The 16,130-nt window shown below is 46.7% G+C and overlaps 6 protein-coding genes across 6 annotated transcripts; 3 read left to right on the top strand and 3 right to left on the bottom strand.

Annotated features, from left to right (window-relative positions):
* Position 1: 1 nt before the first annotated feature.
* On the bottom strand, positions 2-1,679 carry K441DRAFT_642357 (uncharacterized protein; the record flags this gene model as incomplete). The annotated part of the gene is made up of 1 exon (XM_067646686.1): positions 2-1,679. The coding sequence occupies one exon, from the start codon at positions 1,677-1,679 to the stop codon at positions 255-257; it is 1,425 nt and encodes a 474-aa protein (XP_067500427.1). The 3' UTR covers positions 2-254.
* Positions 1,680-2,109: 430 nt separating this feature from the next.
* Positions 2,110-2,997, top strand: K441DRAFT_441267 (HET-domain-containing protein; the record flags this gene model as incomplete). The annotated part of the gene is made up of 1 exon (XM_067641674.1): positions 2,110-2,997. A coding segment is annotated over one exon (888 nt), but the record flags the coding sequence as incomplete, so codon positions are not given.
* A 1,333-nt stretch (positions 2,998-4,330) lies between these two features.
* K441DRAFT_229506 (uncharacterized protein) lies at positions 4,331-5,211 on the bottom strand. Its single transcript, XM_067640636.1, has 2 exons — positions 5,157-5,211; positions 4,331-5,104 (listed from the first exon to the last, which is right to left on the bottom strand). The coding sequence occupies exon 2, from the start codon at positions 4,973-4,975 to the stop codon at positions 4,547-4,549; it is 429 nt and encodes a 142-aa protein (XP_067500425.1). The 5' UTR covers positions 4,976-5,104; positions 5,157-5,211; the 3' UTR covers positions 4,331-4,546.
* A 2,274-nt stretch (positions 5,212-7,485) lies between these two features.
* Positions 7,486-8,376, top strand: K441DRAFT_679976 (uncharacterized protein; the record flags this gene model as incomplete). The annotated part of the gene is made up of 1 exon (XM_067651327.1): positions 7,486-8,376. One exon carries the CDS (start codon positions 7,486-7,488, stop codon positions 8,374-8,376), a length of 891 nt encoding a protein of 296 aa, XP_067500424.1.
* A 490-nt stretch (positions 8,377-8,866) lies between these two features.
* Positions 8,867-9,933, bottom strand: K441DRAFT_577354 (uracil-DNA glycosylase; the record flags this gene model as incomplete). The annotated part of the gene is made up of 3 exons (XM_067644236.1): positions 8,867-8,977; positions 9,045-9,504; positions 9,587-9,933. The coding sequence occupies 3 exons, from the start codon at positions 9,931-9,933 to the stop codon at positions 8,867-8,869; spliced, it is 918 nt and encodes a 305-aa protein (XP_067500423.1).
* A 174-nt stretch (positions 9,934-10,107) lies between these two features.
* Positions 10,108-11,505, top strand: K441DRAFT_665399 (uncharacterized protein). Its single transcript, XM_067649497.1, has 4 exons — positions 10,108-10,421; positions 10,657-10,767; positions 10,822-10,938; positions 10,994-11,505. The coding sequence occupies exons 1-4, from the start codon at positions 10,305-10,307 to the stop codon at positions 11,093-11,095; spliced, it is 447 nt and encodes a 148-aa protein (XP_067500422.1). The 5' UTR covers positions 10,108-10,304; the 3' UTR covers positions 11,096-11,505.
* Positions 11,506-16,130: the final 4,625 nt, after the last annotated feature.

The following is a 16,130-nucleotide window of genomic DNA, read 5'->3' as shown; positions in this document are numbered from 1 at the left end:
TCGAAGTTACCTTGAGAGACTGAAACGCTCCCGGAGATTTCAAACATCTCGTCTGAGTGTGGCCGACCCAGCACTAGTTCGAAAGACCCGCAGCACGTCGCATAGTACTCCACAGGATGCAGATATACCACCGAATGCATCTCCAAATGACCAGAACACCACCCGAAATGCCCATCTCCTGGATCTTGCTCACTCAAACTCCACCCAATGCGAAATACACCAGCGCGCTGCCGACTCGGTAATGAGAAAGCGCATCAAACAGCTTTCCTCTTCCTCCCACCCCCCCTCCTCCAATTCCACAGCGCCTCCTGCGCATACGTCCTCGCAGTGAGATGCCCACTCTCCTTCCCCGCCTCCTCCATTAGCGTATCCAGCACTCTCCCCTCCTCAATGCACTCCCACAACCCCGTCGCCATCGCCGACGCCCCATCATCCTCCTCTCCCTCGCGGGCCCCCTCCCCACCGCCACTATCCGGATCCCTCACCACCTGCGCCGGCCCATCGACCTTCTGCTGCCCTTCCCCGCTCTCCTCCCCAAACTCGCCCTTGCCCAGCCGATACAGGACGCGCCCGAGCGTCTGGTACGCGACGCAGCGCTGCGCGGCGACCTTGCTCCGCGCCAGCCGCGCCAGCTCCGGGATCGTGTACCCGGCGGCCTCGGGCGCGTCGGCGTGGTGGTGCAGCCCCTTTGTGACGGGGATCTCGCGCGCGCGCCGCGGCGCCAGCAGCGTGCCGCGGAAGGAGAAGCGCAGCTGGTCGGCGGAGAGCGAGCGCTGCGAGGGGTGGTAGGGCGAGCTGGTGTCGGAGGCATCGATGGGGGTCATCCAGGCTAGGCTTGAGGGGTCGTAGGGCAGGTTCGGGAAGTATTTGTCGTGGAGGTCTGTGAGGAAGGAGGGGGAGGAGGGGTCGATTTCGGGGGGCTGCGGCGGGAGCGGGAAGTGGATTGAGGGGGGTGGAGGTTCTGCTGCTTCGTCGGTGGATGTGTTTTTGGCTTGGGAGGAGGGAGAGGAGGGCTGGGGTGACTTAGTAGGTTTTTCGGTGGTGGCTGTGGTTGTTGCCGATTCTTCTTGAGCTCCAGTATTGCTCGTTCCTGGGATGTTGGAGGTGTCGAAAGTAACTTTTTTAGTTGTAGGTTCTGCTTTTGGGGCCTGACTGTCAGCAGTAGGAATGTATGAATCGAAATCTTGCTCGTTCCGCCCATCGTCAAGGTTGGCTCGCGCGAGCAATCTCTGGATAAGACCTGGGCTCAACCCTTCGAAGAGTTCTTGCCGTTCTCTTTCGATCTCCTCAGGTGACATCTCAGCTATACGCTGTTTATTCTCCTCGTCTATCCTTCTCCTCTCAGTATCCTCAAACGTGGTTCCATGACTCGGCTGGATTGCTCCCGCAGACGTGGCGTTTGAAATAGAGGCATCTGGGGGTTGATTCATCCTCAAGGCTTGCTGCTGCTTGAAAGTAGATGTTTTCACCCGCTTCTTATGAGCAGGGAATCCGGTAGCATTTCCCTTGAGAGTAGGTGCTGCGGGTGGCTTCGCAGCTGTGGGAATGCGTTCCTTGATATCTCTAATGAAGTCAGTTAACGGCGGCGCGGGTACGGATCTCCTATTTTCGACTCTGGAGTCTTCCTCCTGATCTGAGTCTAGATCGGCGTAGAAGCGCTCTCCTGCGGCGAAAGCCATTTGCAAGGGTTTGGATCGCAACTGGTCTTCGTTGCCCGCCTCGTTAGTAATTTGTCTACGGGGTCAAAAGGAATGTCTTGGCATTCGGCTCATCTTCCACAATACCCGCACGCCAGGACGCTTGGTACTTGATACTCTTCATTCAAGGGCATGGAACTGCAAGTGACAATAGTGTAAGATATTTCTATATTAACCCTCACTCGCCGTTCTGTTCTCTTGTTACAACATGGACATATAGCGAACTTTCGTTAGCAGATGTATGCGGCGGATTCACCTCAAGGCATAACCCGTGCCACACCCTCCTTTTGGACAGCGTCGCCTCTCCATTTAATTCCAGCACAGCCTTTTCATCAGCACTCTTGTCAAGCGCACCTCTCCTTAACAATTATTTTCATCGTCACTCAGAGTGGTAAAGCAAAAATCAACAGCCATGCATCTGCTTCACACTAGGACTAGTGAACTAAGAGAGTTTCACGGTGATGAGATTCCGGCATATGCAATCCTTTCGCATGTTTGGGGGGAAGGAGAGGTAACATATCAGGATATGCAGGCTTCTCGTTTTCAGGCGGCCAAAAAAGCTGGATTCTCCAAGATATCGCAGACTTGCAGGAAAGCACTCGAAGAATCGTTGGAGTATGCCTGGGTTGACACTTGCTGCATCGACAAGAGTAGCAGCGCAGAGCTCACAGAAGCGATCAACTCAATGTTTCGCTGGTATCAGGAAGCTAAAACATGTTACGTCTACCTTGCGGACGTTCCCGCACGAGAGAATACGGAGGTGTTCGAGCGGGCATTTGCTTCCAGCCGCTGGTTCACAAGAGGCTGGACACTTCAGGAACTCTTGGCGCCTAGAAATGTCTGCTTTTATTCAAGCGATTGGACCTTCCTTGGAACGAAAATGGACCTCTGTGACCAAATCTCCAAGATAACTACAATAAATCCTCCATTTTTGAGAGGCGCCAATGTTCAGCATGCTAGCGTCGCAAAAAGGATGTCCTGGGTATCAGAACGCAAGACAGCCCGCGTTGAGGACATTTCGTACTGCCTTCTTGGCATATTTGGTGTCCATATGCCAATGCTCTACGGCGAGGGAGAAAATGCCTTTCGTAGGTTACAAGAGGAGGTTATCAAGGTCTCAAATGATCAATCACTCTTCGCGTGGGGTGGTGAATTCGGGGATGAGGAGGTAGTAGGATTGCTTGCGAAGTCACCATCCCAATTCAGGAATTCGGGCAACATCGTTCCTTATAACTCAAAACAAGATATCTCGTACACTACAACAAACGCGGGTTTGCGGATAGCACTTCCATTGAGCAATTTCAGTGAAATGGGATTACTTACGCGCTTCAAAATAACCTCCATTGGAATTCAGTTTCGGATATCGTCTCTGGTTGCTCTAGCCTGCCATATCGAAGACAACTTCTGGGATGTTCTAGTGCTACTACTATCCCGGCTGACAGAAGGTCGTTATGTAAGGTTAGGTGCAGGGAAGTGTATGCTCGTTCCGCGCGATGTGTGGATGGAATGCAAAAGCACCGTTAGAGAAATTAAAATTCTCACTGACAATGTTAAATTTGAATCCCCCGTCCTAAACGCTTCGGCTGTGCTCCTTCGTTTATTTCCTCTGAGCAGGCGGAAGCACAAAGTATATGAATACTATCCTGACGGGACTAGCGAACCTTGGCGCGAAGTGGCAAACGAAATCCAACTATCCACACTAAGAACAGGACTATTATTTACTGGAGAAGGGAAGGAAAAGTTCATGTTAAATCTGCAAGGCGATAAAAATTTTCTTGCGCCATACGCCGCCATCGATGGGTTTAAAGGGCAATTTCATTTGGCTATTGGCTCGAGACCTCATCATGACGTGAATACAAAACTAATTTTTCGACACGACCGGCTTGGTGTTGGTCCAAATTTCACCAGTTCTCGTAAATTAAACGGGGAGACGTTTGACGTTACTTTATTTCGTACCGCGGTAATGGGCGAGCAGAGGTTTGTACTAGAGGTGGATATTTGGAGTGAGGAGCAGATGTCAAGTGAACAGATCCAGCAAATCAGGCATTCACGACGATCAATACGACAGACCGGTTCACTCTTTAGCGAATAGCTGGGTGAACGTCGAACTATAATCGGAGGTCATCTAGCCTCACTGTTTGGATCGAGCCTAATCGAAACAAACGTCATACCGTGGCTAGAGTGTGCCATCACTCTCCAACATGATCGCACGTCTTAAATAAGCAAGCCAATCTAAATGACCTCCTTGCATAGCATTTTACATCCAACATTTCCCGGTCCGACAGAAAGACAAAGAAGTCAAAGGATAGGATATCCCAGTACTGCTCAAACAATACATATTGTTCTAACATCCTGCTCCCTCCCGGCGTTCTTTTCCCCAGCAGCTCTCCTAACTGCGCTAGTCCTATCCGTCTCCACGACTCCTTCTCCCTTCCTAGCACCTCTTCCTCGCTCCTATCCACGCTACTTGTACTCCGCTTCACAATGAGATAGCAGTCCTCCTTCACATGCTGCAACTCGAAGCCCCACCACGGCCCCGTCACATCAAAGGTCTCAGGGCCGAAATCGGCATCTAGAAAACAGTTCAGCACATCGCCCGTGTGTGTGTTGCTATGATGCGGCGTCCCCTCCCCGTCCGCCCTCTTCCACTTCGAAAACGAGATTGTCCCGTCTGGGCCTATGCTGCATAGAGCCTCTTTCGCGCCGTCGCTGAACGCCAGTGTGAAGCAGCGGCTCGAAACGTCGATGCCTAGAAAGAGCGTCTGAGCCTAGCGCACGTAAGCAACGGCGTCTTCTCTCCGCCGCACATAAGTTGCTGCTGGAGAGGTGGCTTCTAGGTGGACAATGCACTAGCGCGAGGAAAGCGTCAGTCGGCTGGCGGTGACCTGTCCGAAGGGATCGGGCGACGCTAGAGCGATGTCGATGTCCAAGGCAGTGGCATCACTGCCCAAATCAAGCGCAGAAAGGGTAGATGAGAGTTGCAACTCGCTGTCTGAGTCGGAGTCGTCGAGCTCCGGGGTGAGGAAGTCTACGATGCGGTTCCTTGCAACCCACGTCCAGGTCGGGGCAATATACTCAGCTTCTGAATCGGGCACCAGCTCGTACTCGCGTGACTCTTTCAGCGTCCAGAAGAGGCTGTTTAGGAGGCTGCTGCGCCACATGCCAACAACGTACGCATCGTTCCCAAGAAACTTTTGCGTTTCGCGGGCGAGCCATAGCGACCAGCCTGTCCGTTCGTTTGGTGAGGCGGCGCGCCGAGTAGTTCTTGACAAGCTCATGCCATGTAGTATGGAGTCTGCCGTGTCTTCTCCTCCCTCATCCGCGCTTCAGCGCCAACATCTCTCTCCGTCCCGCGCCACCTCTCCCAGGCTGCGGTAGCGGCGAAACGCTAGACGCAGCCAACCAACCTGCCAGAATAACCATGAGCCCAGCAAGCCAGGAAGAACAGAGAAGCCTTACATCCCACTTGATCAACGACGCCTTCCGAGCCCCCAGGGAACAAAAACAGCTTACTAACCTCCCAATCGCCCCCGACTCGGAACCACAGCTCGTCACCCGCACTCAGCGACCGATAGGCATGGCCCTCGGGGTGCCTGCACTCACGGCACTCCCAGAACAGCTGCTCGCGCCCGAAATGCAGTGTCCGCGGCGCCTGCAGCAGCTCCTGCAGCCCACCCGCGCCCGCTCAGCGGGCTCGCCGGCCCGTCCACGCTCGCGGCCCACGTCTGCAGCCACGGCCGCAGCACCAGCGCCCTGGTGAGCGAGGGTGAGGTGGGGGAGTGGCGCAGGGTTGGCGGGTGGAAGCGTGGGCGGCGGGGGTGCAGGAACCCCTTTTTGGAGTTTTTTTTGGCGGAGGTCGCGGAGAGGGTTAGGTGAGCGTTCTGGAAGATGGCACCCATGAGTGCGGCTTCGCGCGTCCAGTCGTTTGGGCCATCTTGGATGATGCAGCTGGGAGAGTTAGGCGTCAGGGTGAAGGGGCGAGGGAAAGGAGGGGCGCAACGGACAGGGAGTCTATCCAGAATAGGGGCAATATAATGCTCACGTTACGAGCACTGCGTCGCGGAAGGAGGCAGGAAGATCCGCGAGAGGTACCTGTCCTGGTCTCTGCCCCAACGTTGCGGTGGTTGTTGTGCGGGATACTACGCCGCCCCAGCAGTGACTCAGCGCCATGTAGGGCCCAGCGTGCTCCCCGGGCGAGCCATGCCCTCTGATTCCTCTGAACCAGCCGAGCCAGGCCACTCTTTAACATCGAGCCCACTCCTACATGAAATAAGAACGCCTAATCCCGCTTCGTTTGCCGTAGGAGGGAAATGTAGCACAATCTGTGAGTCACCCGCCTCTCAAAATTCTAGTCTCTTTCTCTAGAACAGCCTTATGTCGTGTTCAATGACCGCCGGATCTCGATGGCCATGGCGTGGCATAGTCGGCATCCGACTTGGGCAGATTCAGCGAGGCCGCCGTACGAGGCATGGTGCTAGTAGCCAGGAATCTTGTACGTGAGAGGCCTGGGGGGGAGAGCCAAGAGGAGATGTCGTAGACGTTTGAAGAGAGGCAGAGCATTTGCGCAATGTCCATGTCGCGGCAGTGAATGCACATCTCGGGAATGCCCGAGTCTTGCAGGTGAGCCATTAGGGGAGGTTTGGAAACTTGGGACGTATTGATATCAACCACTCGTTTAGCGTTTGTTCTCGCCTGAACTAAAGATCAAATTTGAAGGATGGGAATTGGAAGTGGGTCGGCAAGAAAGTTGAAAGATCGATCATAGTATATCCGAACATCGTGACATGGCACTTATAAAGTGTGCCCCGACAGGGCTCCTAGATCTTATATACGTACATTTTCGCGAAAGTCTCTAAATTTTGCTCTATCCCTTGCATAGATAGATACGTCCTATCGTAGGGTTCTACGAGAGTTAGACCCGCGAGCACCAAAATCAAAAGTACGCGTATGGTCACGGACGAATTCCACTCCGAGGGATACAGTGACCAGCTTCCACCCCACACCCCCTCTGGCAAAAATTTATTTCGCGGGCCCTAGCAAGCGTAGCGAACGCCCATGCTTGGCTGTAAGAACTTCAAAACTGTTCACGCCCCACAGTATCGTTATCTTTGTCAAATATCGTGAGGTTTCCACCCGTGCGATAATGCTAAATTTGAGCGCTATATTCGCGTTTAGCGGCTGTCGTAAGTCTATAACGTAAGCGTAGGCGTAGGTAAAAAGGGGGGTAAAGAAACTTCAATAAGTCGTTGAAAGGGAGAAGTCGTCAGCATTAATCGTTCTCCTAGACAACCAAAATAGCCCGTGCGTACAGCCATAGGTAGGCGCTCGCTACAATTGCGGTTTAGCGAGCTCGCGTACCGAAGCGAGATAATTTTTTTCCAGAGGAAGCTGGTCATGCACATCACTGTATACAGTTGTGGCAGTATTAATAATTCAAAATTAACTATTATAATATATATTTAGGGCTAGCAGGTATCTACCCTCTTTTTCTAAAGTTGATAAAGGCATTATATTGTAAGTTATTTAAGAAGTAAGATTTGTTGTGTGGTGATACAAAATGTTGATCTCGCTTGTGGATCACGTTGCAAACTTTGCAACATCTTCTATATGACTCGCACCCTATTGTCTTTCACGCTTCAGATACTTAAACTGTTGAACATCAGAAAACGGTAAGCTTTTCCTGGAAATATGGCTTTTGATTGTGTTTACGAAGCTTAAACTTATCCAGGTCTCGATTATATTATCGCCAAAGTCCATATTCAACAGCCTATTTGCCACTTTCGTTGCTATGGCCCCATCGCTTCCAGACCTTCCAGTGGAGCTTATTAACCTTACACTTAGCTTCATTCCGAAGGAAGAAATCGCGATCATACCAGTCCGCAAGGCATGCAGGGCCCTAGCATCCAAAACCATGGAAATCTTCGCAAGGGAATACTTCTCACTGGGTTCGTGGTGCCTAAGACCAGGAGCTGTCTCAGCTCTTACCGGAATTTCAAAGAACAAATTTCTAAATCCAACTTTGGAAGACATCACACTTTTCCGATATACCAACGAATACGAATATGGCTCGGAGGACTCGGGACTCTCGCTGGCCAGGAGGGTCGACATCAAGGAACTTGGCCAGAGCCTACAAACATTGGCGAACCTACGATCACTTTGTCTGGCAGATTTCGGCTTTAGAGGGTTCGAAAAATTTCTCGGCGACCTGCTTGCTACGTTATCGCTTCCCTCGATAACTGACTTCAAGCTCTTAGAAATTATCCTACACTCCTGTGATCTTCAAAATTTTATTACTCTGCATAGTAACACCATCAAAACCGTTGTGTTTGATAAACTAGACCTTACTGCCCCAGCGGAGGGAGCTTGGTCTGGGCTCTTAAGTTCCTTAACTCTGCTTAAAGATGTAAAGCTCATTCGCATTCGTGAGCCACTAAAATGCGGCGATGTCGTCAGATTCGAGCCTGAGGTCAAAAATTATTATACATTCTGGAGATACGTAGACTGGAACACGGAATATGAGTGTGACTGCGATTCTAGCCCGAGCTATGCGGAATACAGACTAGGCACGGACACAAAGAAGGAAGATTGGACCAGAGGACTTGAACTTATGATGGCTGGAAGTAGAACTGTTCAATTTTTCGGCGGCAGTAGCTCTTGGATCAGAGATCCTGATCCATAACTCGTAGCAATATCTTCTCTTTTACAGATTCCAGCCAGAGAATCGCCTGGTTTCGTGAATCGCGAAGAGTAAAGAATCGAGTGCGTTTTATAGTATCCCTTTCCGCTCTTTTTAATGGATTTTCAGGCGTAGATGGGGCCAATCGTGGTGTTGAAGTTGTTGAGTTGTTTTGGTCACGATCGAGTTGAAGCTGGTTAGGTAACATTCAGCCAGCCTTGGTATAATAGCATATGGGACTGCTCCATTAGTTTTGCTCAATGTGTTATACTCTCGTCACGATACGCACACTTATGGAAAAAGCTTGTCCGATAGGTGCAGGCATAGAATCACCTTTAGGCATACCTGATTATTTAAGCCCAGACCCAAACATTAAACCCTAATTTTGTAGTGGAAATAGATCCGAAAAGACCAATCGTGCCATCATGGCCAAACACGCCGACTCCAAAACTCGCTCTACTCAAGCATCGTGCGTCTGCAAATTACTCAATCCCTAGACACCAGCAATTGCTGGGTCGACATTGAGGTTCCAATCAATCTCAGCTTCCTTCCCATACCTCTGCACCAACCATTCGTTGGTCTTCTTGAAGTGTCCGCAGTCAAACTGATGCCTAACGGTTAGCTCATTCATTCTCAATCATAGACCCGGTGCATGGTAATTGAAGACTCACGAAGCCTCTTGCTGCGCTAAGCGGACTTGGGTGAACACTCTTTAGAATCAAATGTTTTTCCGGGTTGACCTTCTGCACATTCCTTGCTGCCGGTGTCCCCCAGGCTAAGAAGACAACTCCATTGATCCTAACCTTAGCAACTGTATCGATCACCTTCTGCGTGAGACGCTCCCAGCCCCTATCTTTGTGAGAATTCGCTTCACCTCGGCGAACGGTGAGTACGGTATTAATGAGCAATACCCCCCGGTCAGCCCACGGCGTCAGCAAGCCACCGTTTTTTGGGGGTGCTTTGAAGGATGGGTAATCTTTGGTGAGGGCCTTGTACATATTCTTAAGGGACGGCGGTGCAGGGGTAGGAGGACGGACGGAGAAGCAAAGACCGTGCGCTTGGTTAGGACCATGGTACGGATCCTGACCCAGGATGACAGCCTTGACACTATGAAGTGGTGTGTGTCGGGACCTACGTCAGTGACGGTCAGCATGTGATGGAGAACTGCACGGTAGACCAGTGGGCGCAGGAGAGAGGAAGTAGGGATGCATACCAGGAATAAACATCCCTCATTGGAGGATACACCGTCTTCCCGTCCTCGATCTCCTTTTTCAAGAACCGCTTCAGGTCAAGAAACTGAGGAGTCACAAGCTCGTCCTTCAGATGAAGCAGCCAGCTTTCATCAAGCGTGTCAATCTCCAGTTGCAGCAAATCCTTCTGCTCATCAGTGAGCTTCGCAACCCATGCATCTTTGTTGAACTTGGATGGAATGGTAGCCTTTGCTGGATCTGCGGAGGAAGCACTAGACTTGGGCGGTCCAAAAAAGGAGGTGATGCTGGTATTGACTTTGGGCTTCTTCGCCTCTGTAGCAATATCTGCTGCCTTACGTTTGAGGGACATGATTGCAGGTGATTGCAATTAGTTTGATGGGATTAATGAAGAAAAGAGGAGGAGGTTGGGGAAATCGGAGATTTATGGGGGCGGCCCATCTCGGGGTTCTCCAGCTGAGAGATCGCTTAGCTTCACGCGACGCGCCCCAACACGAGGTCACGTATGATGTCACACCAAACAGTCGGACGTTCCCAGTGGACAAGCAGCGAGCAGTTGGACCATGGATGTGTTGGATGTGCGCTATACTGCCAAACAATATGACATCAGTGGAGATGAAGCAGAGGCTTAAAAGGCCTCTTGTTTCCCGCTTTCTGAACACTTCGTTAGCACTTTATCTAAATTCAATATAGTTTCAATCAAACTTCAATACATCAATCGCAATGACTACCAACACCAATCCCGGAAACTTTGCCAATCGCCCCACTGAGGAGGTTCGTGAGATTGCTGCAATGGGCGGTCGTGCTAGCCATGGAAGCGGAAACACTGCTGAGTCTGAAGTAAGTGACCTTTTAGCATAAGACATGACGAAAAGTTGTGCATAGAGGCACTAGCAAAGCCGCCCAGCAATTATAACACTATTGTAAATCATTACGTGACGCTTGTCATGAGTGCTGGGAGAGTTGCTTCACTTTGTGAAAGCACCTTTGCTATGCTCGAAAACCAACAACCACCGCTTACACACAACTTCAATTCTCCTTTCACGGCCACCTTGTACTGACTCTCTTGATGTAGACATATCCCGACCGTAACCCAGACGGCACCTTTACCAAGGGAAGTGAACTAGCGCGAGAGCTAGGAGCCCAAGGCGGCCATGCTAGTCACGGAAGCGAACACGCCACTGAAGTGAGCTCTTTTTACCAAGTCGTACATACTCTTCAATGACTTACCTAGATGTAGTCTCATCCCGACCGTAATCCTGACGGTACCTTCACTAAGGGTTCCGAGGCTGCTAGAGAGGCCGGAATTAAGGGAGGTCATGCCAGCCATGGAGGCGGAAACACTGAAGAGACTGAGGTAGGTATTATTTTGCCCAATGAGACTGGCAATTTACTGACATTCGCTCATGCAGACTCTCTCTGGCCGTAACCCGGATGGTACTTTCACTAAGGGATCTGAAGCCGCCAAGGAGGCTGGAGTTAAGGGCGGACATGCTAGTCACGGGGGTTCTTGAAGCTGGGGAGCTTTGCTAATCTGACTGCAAGAAAATAAGCCTATTATGGATTGGGGTGATAGCAATCAATGATCGTATGGGCAATGAATTGATGAATAATTCAGAATTAACGAAATTGGCATTGTAACCGTCAATTAGCAGCTTAAAAATATCTCAGAGACATTCGGCAACTGTGACTGGATAACTCGAATTGTGATTGCTAATGAGAGCGACGATTTGAGATTTGTTAACAGGTATTTCATTGAAATTTGAAGACTCTCAGAGCCTGATGCGGACATCCTGAAAAAGTTACTCGAAATGACAAGACGCTGTCAAATCCAGGAGTAAGTACTGTTGGCCACGGAGGTAGCTTTCGACCGTATTACAATTATCTTTGATGCCTAGTACCCTATGTAAAGACTACCCTAGTGCTTACCCTCGTATTTCGTATGTCTTAGTACGTATCTCTATTGCCTATACCTCCCTCCTTTCCTATTCTAGCATCTTCCTCGTGTATATATAGACCCTCAAGAGCCACCTTAAATAGAACAGATCACTCATACAATTCTGTGTCTCTACCTACCAGCCAGCTTAAGTCATTTCGTGATACCTACCTAGCTAAAAGTTATAAGCCCAGTAACCTTCTAAGCACCAGGGAGATCTCAGTAGCCAGACGACTACCACTAAGCCTCTTTAAGCATAGTTCGTCACAAAATATCGCGTGCCTTACGCGTAAGCGCGTCTCTTTACGCAACCTCAAAAGAACCTCAAAACAAGAGCCACTATAGCAACCAAGGACTTTACGAACCCTCTTTTACTAACCCAGAAAGACTGGCCTATATAGTTTCAATTTATCCATTAAAAAGCAAGTTTTGCGAAGATCTGGGACTATATTAACCCAGATAAAACGGAGAACAAAATCAAGCAAAACACTGAGCCAGCTATACCTTCGATAGCAGCAGCTCCTACAGCTCCTACAGCAGCACCGGCAGCTCCTACCGCACCTATAGCAGCACCTGCAGACCCTACAGCTCTAGCAGCAGACCCTGCAGCTCCAGCAGTAACTCCAGCGTCTACTAGAACAACTACACCTGGGTTATCAAGTTAACAAGAATAATAACCTAAGCAATCTCTAGAGACACAGAGAATACTCTTTAAGCTCTATAAGCTATAATAACAGAACTACCTAAAGCGGGAAGAGAAGCTCCATACATTTGTAGCACTTTTGCATACCACCATAGGCACCAACTTCTCAGGGTATCTTAAGAACCTTACTACACCACATTTAATTATAAGACAGTTAAGGAAGGTAGTAAAGCCATCTTAAGCTACGCTATAGTAGATAGTATTAGACAATCTTAAAAAAAGAAAATAAGGGCCTAAATATTAGACTCTGGAATTATGGCTTTAGCTTTATATTACCATTATATAAAACGGCAAAGAGCTAGAGGAAGGGCTAATAGAGGTAATAGAAAGCAGCGTTGTATAAGCCTTTATCCAGAACTATAAGGAGATCTGTCTAGCTCTATACCATACCTTTATTTAGAAGGTAGTGAAGAGGTTAAAGAAGCTCGAAATATTAACAATAATTAAGAAATTTAACCTCCTCTATAAGCATCCAAATACGGGACGTAACGCCTATACTATACTATTAGGGCAGCCGTCTGCAAATCCTATAACATCTACCACCTTAGCACCTTTTCAATTACCTAAAGCAAAGTGTTTTACTTATAGTTTACCCTATAAGTTAAAGAATTATAAGTAGCTATTTTAGTCTCTTTAAGGTCTAAATTTTATACCAAATAATAAGTGTCTATAGAGGTGTTAGGAATAGCTTAAGGGCCTAATAAATAAGCAGTATTATAAAAAAAGGGTTAAGCAAATTAAAAAGGAAGGCCCTAGGTTAAGGACGTCTCTAGCTTCTACTAAAAGGATTAAGGATCTAAATAGGCCCCGAGCTACAGCGGCTACTATAACAACATCCTACTTATTATTATTATCGCAGGAACATCCGGATTTATCCTTAATTAACGCCTAGGGGTATAACACTATAGCAGATACCCACTTCTGCAACAATATTAGATACTTCCATAACTTTAAGCTAAGCATGTCTATAGCAACGGCTGGAGATTCTAGAGCAGAAATCTATAGATACGGTAATATTAACTTGGCTATTAAGGTAGGCGAATAACGTCTAACTAGGTATCTAATATTAAGGAACGTAGTATACGCTCCTTATTTTTATACCAATCTAATATCCGCAGCAAAGCTCTATAGGGTTAGAATAATTATAGACTAATTTATAAACCACCTACGCTATAAGGATAACGGAAGCCTATTTACTAACCTTACGGAATACGGAGGTCTCTACCTTATTAATGCCATTGCCTACTTACTACCTACTCCTACTGCCTACGCTACGTCTACCAGATTCTTTAAGACCTTAGTATATAACAAAGTATAGCATTAACGCTTACTACACTGCGATATAGAGTTAGTAGATTATCTACCGACTACGGTAGATAGGGTTAAGGTGGTTAAGACGGATAGAGGAAGAACTCCGTATAATGTACCACTTTATAAACTATATATTCTCGGAAAGATAATATAGTAGATATCTCGCAGAATATCTGTAAAGGGAACCTACCCTTTTAAACGTATACACTTTAATATCATTATAGAAGAAGACGGGTTTAATGGAGATACATATATAGCTTATTTTTAGTGTAACTACATAAAGTACTATTATGCCTTTCCCATTAAGAACTATAAGCAAGAGACGCTATTTCCACTCTTTAAATCAATAATAGCATTAGCGAAGAAATTTAATACTTGAGGTATCTACATTTAGCATATAGATAAGGAGCAAAGTATAGGCGCTAGGGTAAAGAACCTTATCCAGCTTAATAGAGGTGTTATTAAGCAATTAATACCAGATACTCCTACTTAAAATAAACCTATAGAGAGGTTAGGGAGAGCCATTTCCGAATAAGTAAGGACTACTGTTATTAAAGCAAAGTTACCCGTGGATTTATGGCCCGAGTTCGTGCTCCTTATAGTATTCCTACTTAATTAAACTCCCATTAAGTCCATTAACTGGAAGACCCTATTTAAGATGCTGTATAAACGGAAGCTATGGCTAGCAGGGCTTTATATAGCCGGATCTTTAACTTACGTACTTATTAAATATAGCATTCCTAAGAAGGCAAAGTTTAAGCTATAAGCCTAAATAGGCTATCTCGTTGGTATAGAAGCGTTAAATATCTATAGAATATAGATACTAACCACTAACCACATTATCCAATCTCGTGATGTACGAATTAATAAGTTAAAGAGATATTAATCTCCCAAAACACTAGAACACCTTATTATCTTATAGGCTTAAAAGGACCATTTTTAGCAAGTCCAGGACCTATTAGATAATCTTTAAGATGGCAGTAAGGACTAGATAGAGAACTTTAACAAAGAACTAGATGTAAGACTACCGCATTTAGTAAGTATTAACATTACTCCTATATTAAAAAGCATTCAGATCTTAACAGAAGAACTCCGTTAGCTACCTACCCCAAAGCTAACTCCAGAACCGTCTATACCATTAGCGTCTTCGGCGCCTCAGCAATTACTATCTACGGTAGCATCTACGCCATAGATATTATCTACCACTTAGTCATCTTCTAAAGTCACTAAACCACCATTTGTAGACCCTATACCTTGTTCCGAACCTTAGATAACAGCAGGCTTATTATTAGGGGGTAAGAGACGTTCTAGCCGTGAAAAGCGGCCTATAGTAAAGAAGAAAGATATACCAAATCAGGATCTATAATAACGAGCCTTTGCGGTTTAAAATAGTAACGGTAATAATATTATCAATCCAGATACGACACTATTGGCTTACGCGTTCTATACTACTGCTACGAAAACATATAGATATTAAGATAACTTTCCACCACCACCAAAGTCATAAAAAGAGATGCTTAATTATAGGTACGCTATGGAGTTTAAAGTAGCTGCTTATACCAAGATAAAGGCCTTAATGGGAAAATATACCTGGGACGAGGTACGACTAGTTAAGAAGGTTTATTAACTTCCTACTATATAGGTCTTTACATATAAGGAAGATTTGGACGGCTTTATTATAAGATTTAAAGCTCGTCTAGTCGTCTGTAAAAACCTTTAAGTAGTCTTATAAGAGAAGGTTAAAGCTATTATAGCAGCCTATTAGACCTTCTGTCTACTCTACGCTCTTATTGCCGGCTTCAACCTAGATGTTATATAGATTAACGCCGTTAACGCCTTTATTAATGCCTTAGTTAACAATAAGGTCTACCTTATTCCCCCTAAGGGTGTAGACCTACTACCTAGATTCTCTCTCCGTTTAAGAAAGGCAATATACGGACTACGGAAATCTCCAAAATTATAGTTTTTAGAAATGTCTGCTGCTCTGCAAAGTATAGGTTTAAAAGCGGTACTAGATAAGCCATATCTCTATATATACCCTACTAAACCTATCTTTATATTCTTCTATGTTAACAATATCCTAATTATAGAATACCTGAGCTATTAATAGCAGATAGAGGACATCCTAAAGCAGCTATAAGATCGATTTAAGATCCGTAAAATACCTTAATTCACATTATTCCTAAATACTCGTGTCATACGAGATTGATAAAAGGGAAAGCTTTAGCTCTATCTAGATTAGTATCTTAAGAAGCTAGTCTTAGTATACCATCTAGAATATCTAAAGCTATCAGCTACACCACTATTGGGCCAGGAATTAACACTATATAAAGGAAAAGCTACGCCGAATTAGATAAAAGGATATTAACGCCGTATAGGTTCTATAACGTATCCTACATCTACTACACAACCAGACGTTGCTTTTTCTGTCAGTAAGCTGGCTAAGTTCTTGTAAAATCCGTCACCAGCTTATCTTATGGAGATTAATAGATTACTCACCTATCTCTATAATACCAGATACCTCGCTCTTAAGTTCTCTACTATTATACCGTATAAGATAAACCAGGTTTTAAAAGCTACTTCTAATACTAGCTTTACT

The sequence above is a fragment of the Cenococcum geophilum genome (genome assembly GCF_001692895.1).
Source record: "Cenococcum geophilum 1.58 unplaced genomic scaffold K441scaffold_43, whole genome shotgun sequence".
NCBI classification, from domain to species: Eukaryota; Fungi; Ascomycota; class Dothideomycetes; order Gloniales; family Gloniaceae; genus Cenococcum; species Cenococcum geophilum.
Note: the sequence above shows the minus strand (reverse complement) of the source record. Positions and strands in the feature narration are given on the sequence as shown.

Excerpts from the sequence above, each read along its gene's own strand:
- K441DRAFT_229506 (XM_067640636.1), bottom strand. The coding sequence starts at position 4,975 with ATGAGCTTGTCAAGAACTACTCGGCGCGCCGCCTCACCAAACGAACGG.
- K441DRAFT_665399 (XM_067649497.1), top strand. The coding sequence starts at position 10,305 with ATGACTACCAACACCAATCCCGGAAACTTTGCCAATCGCCCCACTGAG. Across the intron at positions 10,768-10,821 it reads GAAGCGAACACGCCACTGAA|TCTCATCCCGACCGTAATCC; the intron begins GTGAGCTCTTTT and ends ACCTAGATGTAG. Across the intron at positions 10,939-10,993 it reads GAAACACTGAAGAGACTGAG|ACTCTCTCTGGCCGTAACCC; the intron begins GTAGGTATTATT and ends TCGCTCATGCAG.